Source organism: Saprolegnia diclina, assembly GCF_000281045.1.
Source record: "Saprolegnia diclina VS20 unplaced genomic scaffold supercont1.98, whole genome shotgun sequence".
Lineage (NCBI taxonomy): Eukaryota > Oomycota > Saprolegniomycetes > Saprolegniales > Saprolegniaceae > Saprolegnia > Saprolegnia diclina.
Window position 1 is genome coordinate 85604 of NW_008246165.1, and position 13504 is coordinate 99107.

Here is a 13504-nt window from a genome sequence, read left to right on the forward strand (position 1 = left end):
TGGTATCGCACCTGATCCCAGTATTCGATCTACCATCATCCACTGGCTCGGGTTTGCACTGTACGCAGTGATGGTGCCCGAAGCATCAACGCCATTGGCAGCCAAGAGAGGGAGGCCACTGGCGTCAGTGCCCGCATCAGTAGCTCTCGTCGCCGCCGAAGGTGTCTTAGTGCGAGTAGCCGAGTCGCTCAGTCTCAAGGTTCCGGTGGGCACGGTCGTGCGCTTGTGCCCGGTGGAATCTCAGTGCATTGCAACCTCCGTGTTTTTCGACACCGTCTCAATTGTCCCACCAAGTTCTTATCGGGTGACCAGCAACAGCATTCGCCCTTTGGACTCAACCATGACCTAAACTGGCGTCGGTAGATGGTATCGATGTACCTCAATGTACCCACGCCCTTCTCTTCCTGTTCGAAGCAAGCTCTGTCTGTACTTGTACATGAGAGGTGAGATCGCGCGACTCCGATTGGCTGCAAAATTGACCAATCCAACGCGACGGAGACAGTTCGGAGATTGCCCAACTGTACTCTGAAATGACAACCTCCATCATTCTTCGATTCGCACAGCCATGAGCCCACTCCTCGACGCTGTCGCCGCCAACGATATGCAGGCGCTCGCCAAGCACGTGGTCGGGGCGTCGCCACGCGAGCTCCTCGATGCCCTCGGCGCCGCCTGTCTCGCGCCTGCGTACACGGCCTTCATGGCGATCGCGGCAACCGGGTGCCTCGCCAAGACGCCCGACGACATTTATGGCTACGTCCACTTGGCCGTCGAGGGCGGCAGCGTGCACATTGTAGCCGCTCTCCTCCGCCTCACGGGTATCAAACTCGCGTTGGTCCGTGTGACACTGGACAGTGAGGTCATGACGCCGCTGCTCGTGGCCGCCATCACGGGCAACGCCGCTATGGTGGCCTTTCTCTTGAAGCACAACGACATGGACGTCGACGGCGGGCGCACGAAAGACGGCAACTCGCCGCTTGGTATGGCGGCGGCGCACGGCCACAGCAGCGTTGTCTCGCAGCTCCTCGCCGCCGGGGCGTCGCCGCGCCATCGCAACCTGGATGGCGACACTGTGCTCGACCTCGCGCAGCTCTACGGGCAAACGAGCATCGTGGCACTGCTCATGCACCACGAACGTACGCAAAAGACGTCCGGCGCGCTCGGGCTCAAGAGCCGCATCCAGCAGCTTCGCCAAGCGTCCTCTGCTTACCAGCATTACAGCCCCAATGATGGCATCAACTTTGACGCGATCGAATCGCGCATCTCGCTCCTCAAAGTCCGCGCAAGCGAGCAGTGTCTCCGTGCGTCCATGGCGTCGACGCCCGCGTCCTCGAGCGACGACGAGCGGTTCCGGTCTTTCTTTTAGTTGCCGTGTTTAGTATTTAAGTAGACGTTCCAGTAGACGTTTTGTGTGTACAGACGATTGCAAACATGTGACGCGTCGACTACGTGCCGTGACAGACCCTCGTCACCACATGGCTTGTCTGCACCCCGCACTTCGCCACCACCACATCGCAACGAGTAGCTCCCAGTGAACACTGCTGGACTAGCTCTCACCATGCTAGCTCACGACACCGCAATTGCAACCGACAACTCGTGACCGTCCGACTACAACCGGACGACTAGGACGACTGGTGCCAGGTCGTGCATTGTAGTGTTTACTAACTGTTTCACAGTCTAGTTGGCGACACGGGTCTCGTCGCGCCGTCCGAGGTGCACGGTCAGCTCGCCCACAAGGTGGATCGGACTCACGGTGATGACTGCGGGGGGCACGACGGCCGACAAGAACGCGCCGTCGATGCTACGCTCGTCAGCGACAACCTACAGCACAAGTTACGTTTTGAGTCGAAACAAGAACATACCACTCCAAGATACGACAGCATCGATGGCTGCAGCGTCAGCAACGTCGTCGCCAGGACGTACACGAACGTCTCAATCGCATGTGTCGGGCTCACGTGGCGCGGCAGCGGCACGACAAGCGGCGGGCGAAAGACGCGCAGGAGCAGCAGTTGCGCCGACGCCACGGCCATTGCCCCTAACCCTCGATAAGAGGAGACATAAGAGCATACTAGCTGATACCGTGCATCGCCTGCGGGTCCTTCCAGTAGGCGCTGGTCATGGCCGCGCTCAAGAGGAGCGGGAGGAGCGTCCAGTCGTCGCCTGCAAACAGCTGGACCGCGGCGACGACGTCCGGTGCGTCCTTTTGACGCTAGAGAAAACTAGTGAAGAGAAGGACAACTTGTACGTACGTACACGCGTCGACATTGGCGATGCAGCAACCGCTTGCGACGCCATGTTGAGGCTCGTGCAGAGGTGCATAGCGTGTCCGATGGCAGCCATGTGATGCGTCACCTGCGTCATTCATTGCTGAACCATCTCGTTGCAGTATTGGACGTACTTTGTCCAAGGTCGCCATGCGCTTCACCGCGGTCTTGGGCGACGAGAGGAGGCTTTTGCCAAACTCGACAAGCGCGTCACGGTCCAAGCTCAGACAGTGCTGCAGCTGCGAGATGTGCTGCCGCACAAAGTCGAGGATTCCTGCGTACAAGACGCGACAGCCCTCGGCGCCGACGACCGTGACCAAGGCCTGCAGCTGCAACGGCGTCGCCAGGTCGTTGGCGTCGAGTCCGTCGAGCTTTCGATAGACCGCACCGTCGCGCCGTGCATAGCCGTCCACGAGCCACACGAACGGCACGCCGACCGCCCCGTCGTCGGTCGGAGCCAACGCGGTCAGAAATCGAAGGTAGAGACGCGCCATGGCCAATGCAAAGCGGTCATTGCCACGGTGCACGTCTTCATTCGACATGGCGCATTCGCGCTGTAGTTGAAGTGCTATCCCGTGGCCCACATCGTAGCGGGCAAAGCACTCACGGAACACTTGCAGCCGCATCTGCATCGTCTGCGGCGGCGTCAAAGCCGCCACCTGCAAGTCGCTGATGTTTCCGAGATGATCGAAACGACGTACCATGTCGCGAAGGAGAGACGCTAACACGGACGACATCGCTTCGCCAAACAACGCGCTCGGGTCCAGCGTTGACGCAGGAAGAACGACGGCGTTCGCTGTTTGCAACGCGACAAAGAGCTGTGGAAGCGCCTGCAGTGCACGCCCCCCGGACGCTGTTGCGCCGTCTCTACGCTCCAACATGGGCTAAAAACCGAAGAAAGGAAGTGGGTACCGCTGTGCGATCGCAAGGGCGAGGGCTTGCTCGTAGGCGGATCGCAAAAGACCTTCTAGACCTCCGCGCCAGTCGTCGACAAGCCGTGTTGCGAGGTCACCCGCGTGCGATGGCAGCGACGTGGCCACGGCCTGCATCACGTCCACGGTCCTTGCGGGCTCGTGCGCGATCGCATACGCAAATGCACTGCGCAACGACGCGGGGTAGTGCGCGAGCTAGTCGTCGACCCTTGAGTGCCACCCTACGCCGCAACAGCCACGTACCAGGCCAAGGTTCGTCGCGCGGGCAAAGCTAGCCGCAATTCTCAACCGGTTGGCGCGGCGGGCGTTGGCGTCAACCGCGTGCATGGCGGCGACAAACGGTTCGTCGACGGTCACCTACAGCATCAACCGTACGACGGGTGCCTCCAGCGTCCGTCGACGTACACCGCTGCAGCTCCAGTAGACGACCACCTTGGCCCAATTGGCGCTAAAGTCGTCGAGGGCGTGGTCGCTGCCGGCAGCGTTGACCGACGCCACGAGCGGACGTGTGGCCGTGAGGATCTCGACCACGCGCGGGTCGACGGCGGCGTCGGCGGGGACGTCTGGCACCTTACACGAGGCCAGCATCGTCTTGTAATGCACCTCTACGACCGAATGGGACGACCGCGTCGCTGCCTCGACGCGCTGCAGTAGCGAAATCAAAAGGGCGAGCTGCCGCGGGTCGAGGAAGCTCGCTTTGGCATGGTGCTTGGCCTTGAGATGCGCCGGCGTTGCTTGGTAGGCGTGCACGACGTACCACTGCACTTCAGCACGCGCCACGTGCGTCATCGCCAGCACCATCTAGTGTATCGTTTCGAGACAACTTGTCCATGGCGCTATGTACCGGGTAGAGCGGCCCGAGAAGCGACGTGTCCAGTGCCAAGAGGTGCACGACGCTCGAGAGACTCCAGATGCAAAACGCGCGCCGATCAGCGTGGCGATACCCGCTGCCAGAGGTCGCACGCTTGGCGATGCGGCTACGTACACGTCGTGATGGCCGCTGCATCGACAGGACAGAGGTTGCTACCGAAGTAGTTTTTTGAGCTTGGCGTCGAGGAGCTTGGCGGCGTCGGCCACGACTTCATGCACCGAGAGCGTCTACAGACTGTATGTGAGACCTACGGTGTAGAAGCGATGAAGGTACGAGGTCCTCGGCGAGCACGAGACCAAAGAGTGTGCTGCCAACGGCGTCGAACGCCGCCATGCCTCGAGGCTGCACGAGCTCCTCTAGAGACCCACATATCCTCATGTCCTGTACATGAGGAACGCACGGGGACACGTCAAGGCGGCCAAGACGACCCATTCGTCGATCGCGTCGTGGTAGAGAAGGTGGTCGTAGACCTAGCATTGACCTTAGTGAATGACCTATGTGTTGCACCAGAGCACCGACAGCCGCATGGTCCAGCACGCCGGTGGCCGCCTTCTCGAGGTCAAAAAAGCCTTGGTTGCGCAGTGCGAGGAGGTCCCGCGACCCGGCCGTCGCTTCGTAGGCCGACCACACGAGCGAGCATAGCTTGGGCGCGATCTCGTCCTTGAGCTCGGCCTGCAGCGCTCGCCACGGGTGGTCGGCAAAGCACAGGACAAACGACTCGACGCCATGGTCGAGCGCGCCGTTCAGGCCGAGGTAGCCACGGACGTCGACTTGCGTCGCCCAGAGCACGTGCAGCTTGACGTAGGTCGCAAACAGCTGCAGGAAGCTTGCCATGAGCACGGGATGCACGCCAAACTAGAGTTCACACTAGCTCACGACTAAAGCTCCGAAGGAACGTACGTGCAGAATCGAGAGATCGACGCAGACGCTGCGAAGCACGTCAACGACCGCGAGCTTCCAGTCCAACAGCATCAACGTGGCGGTATGCAGCTCGTGGAGCGCCGGCCCGAGGCTCGCCTTGGCCTGCGCGAGCAGCTCCACGTCCTTTTCCTTGTCGAGCACGCGGCCCGGGAAGGCTTTGGCGAGCGTCTTGCGGAGGCGGTCCATCTCGGGCGGGAGCGACGCCGTCACCAATGGCGCCATCGCCCGGCGCAGTCGGCCCACAAGGTCGTCGCCATGCGCCTGGAGGTACGCGAGCTGCGAGCTCAGCATCGTGACGCTTCCCGTTGCGATCTTTTCTAGCAAAGGATGCATTTTTAGTCGAAAACGACCAACTAGAAAAAAGGACATGGGGATCCACAGCTTGTTTACTTTAGTTTGCTACACTCTACTACTCTACTACGCTGCCGTCTGCTGGCTTGGTCGTCCTGAGCTCGGTCGACCCGAACTCGGTCGGCCTGAGCTCGCCCGGCCCGTGCTGCCCGGCTGACTTGGCCGGCCCGAGCTCGCTTGCGACGGCCGGGAGCTCGCGGTCGTCACCTCGTCCCACTCGTAGCCGAGGACGCGCGCGAGGAACCCGTTCTTGGCTTCGTTCTTGACGCCACGGAGCTTGAAGACGCCATGGCAGGTCCGGCAGACGCGCTGGTTGTCCATGACGGGCTTGCCACCGGCCGTGACGCGCCCCGGGAAATTTGCGGGGAACTTGTACAGCTCGACATGAAAGGACGCGCACTCGGTGCAGCAGACGCGACCGCAGTGCTTGCAGTGGTGCCGGCGGTGGCCAAACTTGAACGGCCGGAGGCACACCATGCAGCTCTTCTTCTCCTTCTCGCTCATCCAAAGCGGCGGCGACGTGATGGCGTTGATGAGCTTCTTGAGTCGAGCGTTGTCGCGCTGGGCGAGCTCGATGACGCGGACGCCGTCCTTGTCGGTCGCATTGAGCTGCGCGCCGTACTTGATGAGCATGCACGCAATGTCGAGCAGGTCGCGCTCGACCGCCACATGCAGCATCGTCGAGCCGTCGAGGAGGGCGACCGACGGACTCGCGCCTGCCTCGAGCAAGATCTCTGTGATCGTCGGGTCCGTCTGTCGCGTCGTCATCACGTGGACGACCAATGGCGTCTGGTGCCGAGCGTTGGGCGTGTCGACGGTCGCCACCGCGCCGTGCTGGAGCAGAAACTGCAGCAAGCGCGGTCCATTCTTGCGGTCCTTGGCGACTGCAAAGTGCAGCACGTTGTTGCCGTTGCGGTCTTGCTTGGTGATGAGCTCCGGGATCATCTTGGTTTTGCACAGCTCGTTGATGATCGTGTACTGCCCCTTCCGGACTGCGAGGTGGAGGGCCGTCTGGCCGTGCTTTGGTTCGCAGTAGAGCACGTCGCAGTGGTAGTTGAGGAGCGCGCGGACGACGTGGAGGTCGCCCCGGTCCGTGGCTTCCAGTACCACCGTGCGACCCGCGTCGTTGACAATGTTGGGGTTGCTACCGGCCTCGAGGAGCATGCGGGTGATGTGCGGATCCCGCGCAAGATGCAGCGGCGTGTTGCCGTTGACGTCGGGTGCGCAGAGGTCCGAGTCCCAGTCGATGAGCAGCCCGACGACTTCGAGGTTGTGGTGCATCGCGGCCGTGTGCAGTGGCGTCCGCCCGAGCGAGTTGGTCGCGAGCACCGACGCACCGTTCTCGAGCAACGTGAAGACGTCTTGCTCGTTGCAGCAGTTGGCGGCAAGGTGCAGCACCGTGTCGCCCGGCGTCTTCTCGACGACGCGCGGTTCTTGCTGCAGATACCGCAAATCTTGATCGACGCCGTGGTTGTAGTCCTTTGTAAAGCGAAACTTGTACGGGCCTTGGCGCCCCGTCGTTTGGCGGATCGTGTCTTCGTCGTCGCCGTCGTCTTCGTCCGACTGAATGTCGAGCGACGACCGCGTCGAATCCGACGGCGGCGGCGGCGCGAGTCGCTTGGCTTCGTCGGCTGCGGCTTCGTCGCGCTTGATCCGCTCGGCCTCTTCGACCCGTCGCCGCGCGCGCTCCATGCGCTCGAGCTGCTTGAGCTTCTCGCGCAGCTCGCGCACGCGCCGGTACGCAAGCCAGCGCCGCCACATTGACTGCAGCAGCAACACGGCGAGGCGGGCGCGCTTGTACATGCGCTGCGCCATCACCCGGCGCCACGTGCTCTGAATGAGCACGACAAACTCGCCGTAGCGCTTGGCGAGCTGCGCCTCGACCGACTGGATCGCAGTCCGCCGGAAAAACACCTTGGTCAACCCGACTTGAATCGAGTTGGCGTCCTCGATCGACGAGCTCAAGAACGCGACAAGGAGGTCGGTCGCGCCCTTGCGCTCGGCTTGCGTCGACGTCCCTTCGTCGCCAAACGACTCGGGGATCTGCTTGAGTACGTGGCCGGGCCCTAGCGACCGGTACCGCTTGATAAACTGCGCGTGCGTGATGCGCACGGGGTACCCGGCGCGGTTGACGCGGACCGCTTCGAGGACGCCGCCGGCCTTGAGCTGGTCGCAGATGCGCTGGGCGTTGAAGAGACCTTTTGTGTTCTTGTCGTTGGGCTTCAAGCAGCGCACGTACGAGCACGACGTGCTCTGGATCGTACTCATGAGCGACCGCAGCTGCGTGCGGAAGTGTGTCCCGACGCTCGTTTTCGCGGCCGCGCCCTTCTTGAGAAGGCCGCCGTGGCGCTGCTTGTTCTTCGCGACAACTGGCGCCGGCGTCTCGTCCTTGACAAGCTTGCGCAAGAACGCATTGCCCGAGTGCTTGATGAGCAGCGTGAGCTCCGAGTGCAGCGTGTCCTTGTTCTTCTCGCAAAAGCCGTACGTCTCGTACGCGACCCAGCCCGCGTAGTGCTGGATCGCAAAGATGTGGTTGGCTTTCTCCGTGTTGGTCGCACGGAGGTACTTGGACGCTTCGTGGGTCTTGTAGAGCTTGCGCGCAAAGTTCTGGTCGTTGCCCTGCGGCAAAATGCACTCTTCGTCGAGCATGTGGAAGACGCCGACGGGCTTTGTGTCGAGGAGCTCGAGGCACGGCCGGTTGCTCGGGAAGTTGACAAAGCTCCACGCAATCTTCTCGCGCTCGTACTGCTGCTGCTCTTGCGCGAGCACGGTTGCGTTGAAGTGTTCTTGGAGCGTCTCGTTGGCGTAGTTGATGCAGAGCTGCTCAAACGAGTTGGTCATTAGGTCTTCGAAGCCAAAGATGTCGAGGACGCCGATAAAGCCTGCGAGGTCGCCGTCTTCATCGTGGTCGATCGTCGCATTGATCTGCTTGACGAGCCAGTTGAAGAGCTTCCCGTACACATACCGCGAGAGCGCATCGCGGTTCTGGTCGGCCACCTCGGGCTGGAGGCCGATCGAGTACGTCTCGTCGCGGGTCGTAATCTTGCGCGTGCACAGGGCAACTTCGAGCGACTCGCGGTCGACTCGGAGGTACGCCATGACTTGGTGCACCGCCGCGTCGACGCGGTCGTCGTCCTCGAAGAGCATCGAGCCTTCGTCATGGCCCGATCGCTTGGACTGGAACGCGAGGTTGCCCATGTGCAGGACCGCCGCGACCGTAAACACAATGCTATCGACGTCGTCCTCTTCAAACTGCATGGTCTCCATGGCTTCTTTGAGCAGCGCAAACTGCTTGACGTCGTCGACGCCGTCCTTGCGCTTGATGCACTCGCTCTGGTTGAGGTAGTAAAAGTCCTTGGGCTTCCCGAGCGCGTACTTGGCTCTCTCATCACTTGATGCGCCGGCGAGGAGCTCGTAAAAGACGTGGTAGTTGCGCTCGTTGGGCGCCTGGGACGTGACGCGGATGCTCTCGAGGAGGTACACTTGGATCGAGGCGCCGATGAGCACGCCGTAGTGGTCAAACTGCATCTGGATAAACTTGCCAAAGCGCGAAGAGTTGTCGTTGCGGATCGTCCGCGCGTTGCCAAAGGCTTCGAGGATCGGGTTGGACGAGAGCACTTGGCTCATCACGTCGTTCTGGCCGACGTTGATGTTGCGCATGCTCTTGTTCTGCGAGACGGCCGCGAGGTACTTCATGATGAACTTGGTCGTCTCGGTCTTGCCCGCGCCCGACTCGCCACTGACCAAAATGCTTTGGTTGGACGCGGTGCCCGTGAGCGGCGCCGTGAGACTCCGGTACGCCGAGTCGGCAATGCCAAACACGTGCGGTGGCATCGTCGACTCTTCGTCGCCGAGCGCGAGAAGCGCGCCGTGCCGAATGTACTTGCGGATGAGCTTGTCCGAGTAGATGCCAATGTCCTGGAACGGGTTGACGGCCAAGAGGATCTCGCCTACAAGAGGAAGACGCATGAGTGGAAGCTGTTCCGCTCTCGATTAGGGACCTGTGAGGGTATAAATATCGTTGATCGTGAAGCGCTCCTTCAACGTATGGCAAATGCCAGGTTCGTGCAAGTGCGGCAGTCGGATCAAGTCGTCGACGAGGTCCTACACGCGACTCCATGAGGCGAGGCGGAAGCGGAGGCGGCTACCATGTCGTAGTTGTTGGCGAGCTTGATCGTCTCGTCGGTCGCGTCTTCAATGGCGGCAATGTCGACCTCCATGGCGAGGTGGCCGCGGCCCGGGACCTCGACGTCGATGGCCGTGAGGCTAGAGCTCGACGCCTTGGCGATCGATCGGACGGTCGCGAGCGTCCACTCGTCGTCCTCCTTGATCCAGACGCCGACCCCGACTTCCATCCTTGTCGTCGGCCGCCGGAATTAATTATGGTGGCGCTTGTGACCTAACGTCGAACGAGTTTCAGCCAATGAGAACGCGCGGCCCAAGTGCCACCCGCCGAGTTATAACATCCGGAGCCGTTCGCGCGTTCCGCCTGCAGCGTGACGAGTCGTTCGACGCCGCCCCATCCACGCAATAGAAGCTGCAGTCGAGCGACGTCTTGCAGCGGCTTGACGTTCTTGGGTTCGATGCATTAGTCTCTTGCGGCCACGCCAGCCGCAACGTGTTATAACAGTGTTGGCATCCCCGGAATCCCCCAAAGGGCAAAGTGGTCAGAGGTACCCCTGCGATACTGCGACATCTTGGGGATTGAAGCGTTTACAACCCGAGCGACCGCGTTGGATCTCGCTCGACATGACCGCGCTTCTGCAGACGTTGGTGTATATACACCACCGTGTCGCCTTGGCCAAAATTCACAGGGTGTTATAACGCAGAACGACAAAGGGGTGCGTCACGCTCGAGCCTGATAGTTGACGCTGCAGTTACGTGTGCAGCCAGGAGCAAGGAGGCAGTCACACCGAAGCAACCGCCCTCGTCCCCGACGCCCCAGGTGTTTTTTATTTATTTATTTTTATTTTTCAATATTTTTCGCCGATGCTATGACGTGGCATGCCCCACGACCAGCAACGACCTTCCGCGCAGCGCTCCCAGCGACGTAGCGTGCGCACTCGGAGGCAGTCGAGGACGGTCGCAAGGAAAACAGTCGCGTCCGTCCAGCGTGCGTCGGGTCCAAGCGCTGGTCACGGAGAAGATATACATTCATTGAGCCTTTGGAACGAGCGGAGGCGGATGGTGATGGGGCGTGTTGGTCCTCGACGTCCTGTGTGGTGTACTGCGGCCTCGGGTCACTACCAAGCATGCCTGCTTTGTCGGTCAATGCCGTGGAGGCACCCGCGTACTAGCAATACTAGCAGCACACACGAGACGGCTGCGATCGCAGGTAACACGCTCGAGGACCAACAGCAGCACCTGTGAGCAACAACGACCGATACCAGCTCGCTGCGGTTCCTAGCCATTTCCGCAGCGCCTTCATAGCCCAATTGGACATTCTTCTTGCGGCGAAACCACTACCTCCACCTTTGTCGGCGTCATCGTGCTCTTCCTACTCGTTCCTGTGGCGCCAACTTGACGCTTCGGGCTGAGGACACGACTAGATTACATGGTCGAGAGGTCGTCCTTGGTCTTGCGCAAGAGATAGAGGTCACTGGCCACCGTTCTCGGGTGCGACAAGGCGACCACCGAGCCCGCGACGGACTGCCCGACGCTCTGGACGTCATAAAGCACTTCGTGGTGGAATACCTCCAGATGCATCTCGGCTGCGAGCTATGGGATGCATCAAGCACTGCAAAAGGTCGTCGGATCGAACCTCGGTGAGGTACTCGGGCGCGTGAGCGTACCGACCCGTAAAGCGCAGAGTGTACGGCGCTGCTTCATTGTCGTCAAGCTGATCAATGTTGATGCAGAGGAGACCGCCCACGCGAAGCAAGCGCTGTGCTCGCTCGAATACCTAACCCCGCGTACAACATCAGTCTTCAGCGAAGGCAAGTCGGTGAATAAGGTACCGGGCGCAGGTCACCGAAGTACGGCGCGCTGTTCATGGCCAGCACAACGTCAAAGCTCGTAGTCGGCAGCGTCGCGGTGACCGTCAAGAGATCGCCAACCTAATACCGTGTGACGACTGCCATTCGAACTAAGAGGCGGACCTGGAGCTCGTCGTAGAGGCCGCTGCGGCGCGCGAGCTCCACCGACGCGGCCGAGAGGTCGATACCCAAAATGTAGTTGGCGAGTGGCTGGAACGGACGAACTGCAACGCCGGCGCCAGTGCCAAAGTCCACAATGTCAAGCCAGTGGTCCCCCGGCGTCACGCCGAGCTTGGCTTGCAGCACTTCGGCGATGCGTGTGGGCGCGTCGTCCACGAAGAAGAGACCGTGGAGCTGGCGAAATGCGACAAACGAGTCGAATGCGTCCGACGCGAGGTGGACCGACCGGTGCGCGTGCATATCGAACGTGGTCGAGACGTACTGCGTCGGTGCCCGGTGCGTCGGTGGAAACCCGTGGTCGTGGAACGCCGCCTTGACGTACCGGTCTTCGGGGTACATGGACTGCATGGCAAAGAGACGGCTGAGCCCGTCGTTGCCTTTTTCGTAATCGCCGCTTTCCTAGAATGTAGGTATTTGTATCAAGACATCAAGTCCACAGTAGCCTACGAAATAAGCGTAGGCGAGTTCGTGCAAGTACAGAGACTTTTGACTCGATGGGGCCTTCGCCGCGGCCTTCTTGAGCGACGAGACGGCGACGTCCATGCGCCCGAGGATGCTGGCGCAGTGGCCCATGCGATAGTAAACCTACGACTAGAGCTGCAGCACAGACGGCGGGCGGAGGGCGTACCTCGGCGACGAGGGCGTTGCCCGAGACAAGTGACGTCGCGGACGCATACGCGCGCAGCGCCTGTTCGTAGTCGCCCAAGCCGGTGGCTGCTTTGGCGAGCTTCATGTGAATCTCGCCGAGCTCACTGGACTTGGCTTCTTTCGAGTCGCCGAGGATGAGAACGACCGTGTCAAAGCTCTTGACGGCGAGCGCGTACTCGCCGATCTTTTGGTACAGGTCGCCCATCGAGATGAGCGACGGCACCTTTCTTCGATGGGTCTCTTCGAGGCGGATGCCGCTGAGGTAGTGGTCGAGTGCGTCGTTGGTGCGACCGCACTTGGAGAGCGCGTCGGCTAATTGGTTGTGGATAAAGGCATTTTCTTGCACGACGAGCGCGCGTTCGTAGAGCATGATGGCGTCGTCGCACGCGCCGACCTTGACCATCTCGGCGGCCTGGAAGAGGTACGTTTCGCGCGACTGGAGCAAATCTACTTAGAGTCCATCGCGACTACTTCGTGATGTGCCATCAAGGTCATGTACCTTTGGTGCTATGGAGGTTGAACGGCAGCGCGACGAGGACACCGACGAGCAGCAGCGAGAGAAAGCACTCGCAGTTGAGCCACCCGATGGGCTCTTGAAGGTCGTACGCATCACCGGCCGCGCCGTCGTCGTAGGTGCCGTCATTGGCGTAGTACTCGAGGTCTGAGTGCAGCACGTCGCCGTGGCGCTTGGTGTGAATGATGTACGTGCCGTCGCCGGACTCGCGGAGGTCCTCCATGAGTCTGCGCGTCTTGGCCGTCTTCTTGGTCGAGCTCTTGACGTGGCGTCGGAGCATGGTCGGCGCCCCTTCCGAGGAAACTTTTGCGTTGTGCGGAAGCTGGAACGAGCCAGAAGGCCATTGGCTGAAATCCAGCACACGTCGCCAATCAGCTCTCGGGATGTCGCTCCTTGCTACGAAACGCACCAATCCACGCGGTCCCAACGACGCCTTCGATAGATATGTCGCGAAACCACTCTGGCCTCGCCAAGAGCGCTGTCGCGAGCTCCTTCCAATGCTCGGTATCGTCGCCAGCGTCATGGACGAAGCGGCTGTAGAAGCGCACGATGTGGCCGACGTACCACCGTCTTGCTACGCAGCACCCATGTAATGATCCCGCATCAATCCAAGCGCTTCAGCTATCGCCAGGAGACCAGCGCCAAAGCACTGACGCCGGAGAAGCACTCGACTGGTAGGCTGCCACGTGTAAGAGCAAGGTCTGTGTCGGCCGTGCCGTGTGCAGGAGCCGCCATGGCTCGGTGGCGATCCGGCCGATGCCATTGGCTAAAATGCAGCCAATGGCCTTCGTTATTACGCTGCAGCCAATCATCGCACTCTATTTAAACAGTCCACCAATCACAACGCATGG

At 60.9% G+C, this 13504-nt stretch overlaps 4 protein-coding genes across 4 annotated transcripts; 1 reads left to right on the forward strand and 3 right to left on the reverse strand.

Annotated features, from left to right (window-relative positions):
• The first annotated feature begins 537 nt into the window (after positions 1 to 537).
• On the forward strand, positions 538 to 1469 carry SDRG_15660 (hypothetical protein). Its single transcript, XM_008621839.1, has one exon. It carries the CDS (start codon positions 566 to 568, stop codon positions 1361 to 1363), a length of 798 nt encoding a protein of 265 aa, XP_008620061.1. The 5' UTR covers positions 538 to 565; the 3' UTR covers positions 1364 to 1469.
• A 205-nt stretch (positions 1470 to 1674) lies between these two features.
• SDRG_15661 (hypothetical protein) lies at positions 1675 to 5311 on the reverse strand (the record flags this gene model as incomplete). Its single annotated transcript, XM_008621840.1, has 15 exons — positions 4965 to 5311; positions 4584 to 4919; positions 4465 to 4534; positions 4338 to 4420; positions 4221 to 4291; positions 4038 to 4170; positions 3599 to 3994; positions 3437 to 3550; positions 3174 to 3388; positions 2963 to 3128; positions 2396 to 2920; positions 2251 to 2349; positions 2077 to 2206; positions 1860 to 2032; positions 1675 to 1818 (listed from the first exon to the last, which is right to left on the reverse strand). Exons 1-15 carry the CDS (start codon positions 5274 to 5276, stop codon positions 1675 to 1677), a joined length of 2967 nt encoding a protein of 988 aa, XP_008620062.1. The 5' UTR covers positions 5277 to 5311.
• A 29-nt stretch (positions 5312 to 5340) lies between these two features.
• SDRG_15662 (hypothetical protein) lies at positions 5341 to 9706 on the reverse strand. Its single transcript, XM_008621841.1, has 3 exons — positions 9485 to 9706; positions 9338 to 9440; positions 5341 to 9286 (listed from the first exon to the last, which is right to left on the reverse strand). The coding sequence occupies exons 1-3, from the start codon at positions 9689 to 9691 to the stop codon at positions 5403 to 5405; spliced, it is 4194 nt and encodes a 1397-aa protein (XP_008620063.1). The 5' UTR covers positions 9692 to 9706; the 3' UTR covers positions 5341 to 5402.
• A 726-nt stretch (positions 9707 to 10432) lies between these two features.
• Positions 10433 to 12988, reverse strand: SDRG_15663 (hypothetical protein). Its single transcript, XM_008621842.1, has 7 exons — positions 12639 to 12988; positions 12120 to 12586; positions 11939 to 12076; positions 11435 to 11890; positions 11294 to 11392; positions 11098 to 11238; positions 10433 to 11054 (listed from the first exon to the last, which is right to left on the reverse strand). Exons 1-7 carry the CDS (start codon positions 12931 to 12933, stop codon positions 10887 to 10889), a joined length of 1764 nt encoding a protein of 587 aa, XP_008620064.1. The 5' UTR covers positions 12934 to 12988; the 3' UTR covers positions 10433 to 10886.
• Positions 12989 to 13504: the final 516 nt, after the last annotated feature.

Excerpts from the sequence above, each read along its gene's own strand:
- SDRG_15660 (XM_008621839.1), top strand. The coding sequence starts at position 566 with ATGAGCCCACTCCTCGACGCTGTCGCCGCCAACGATATGCAGGCGCTC.
- SDRG_15662 (XM_008621841.1), bottom strand. The coding sequence starts at position 9,691 with ATGGAAGTCGGGGTCGGCGTCTGGATCAAGGAGGACGACGAGTGGACG. Across the intron at positions 9,441-9,484 it reads TCGCCAACAACTACGACATG|GACCTCGTCGACGACTTGAT; the intron begins GTAGCCGCCTCC and ends AGTCGCGTGTAG. Across the intron at positions 9,287-9,337 it reads CGATATTTATACCCTCACAG|GCGAGATCCTCTTGGCCGTC; the intron begins GTCCCTAATCGA and ends TTCCTCTTGTAG.
- SDRG_15663 (XM_008621842.1), bottom strand. The coding sequence starts at position 12,933 with ATGCTCCGACGCCACGTCAAGAGCTCGACCAAGAAGACGGCCAAGACG. Across the intron at positions 11,239-11,293 it reads ACTTCGGTGACCTGCGCCCG|GTATTCGAGCGAGCACAGCG; the intron begins GTACCTTATTCA and ends ACGCGGGGTTAG. Across the intron at positions 11,055-11,097 it reads CGCCCGAGTACCTCACCGAG|CTCGCAGCCGAGATGCATCT; the intron begins GTTCGATCCGAC and ends TGCATCCCATAG.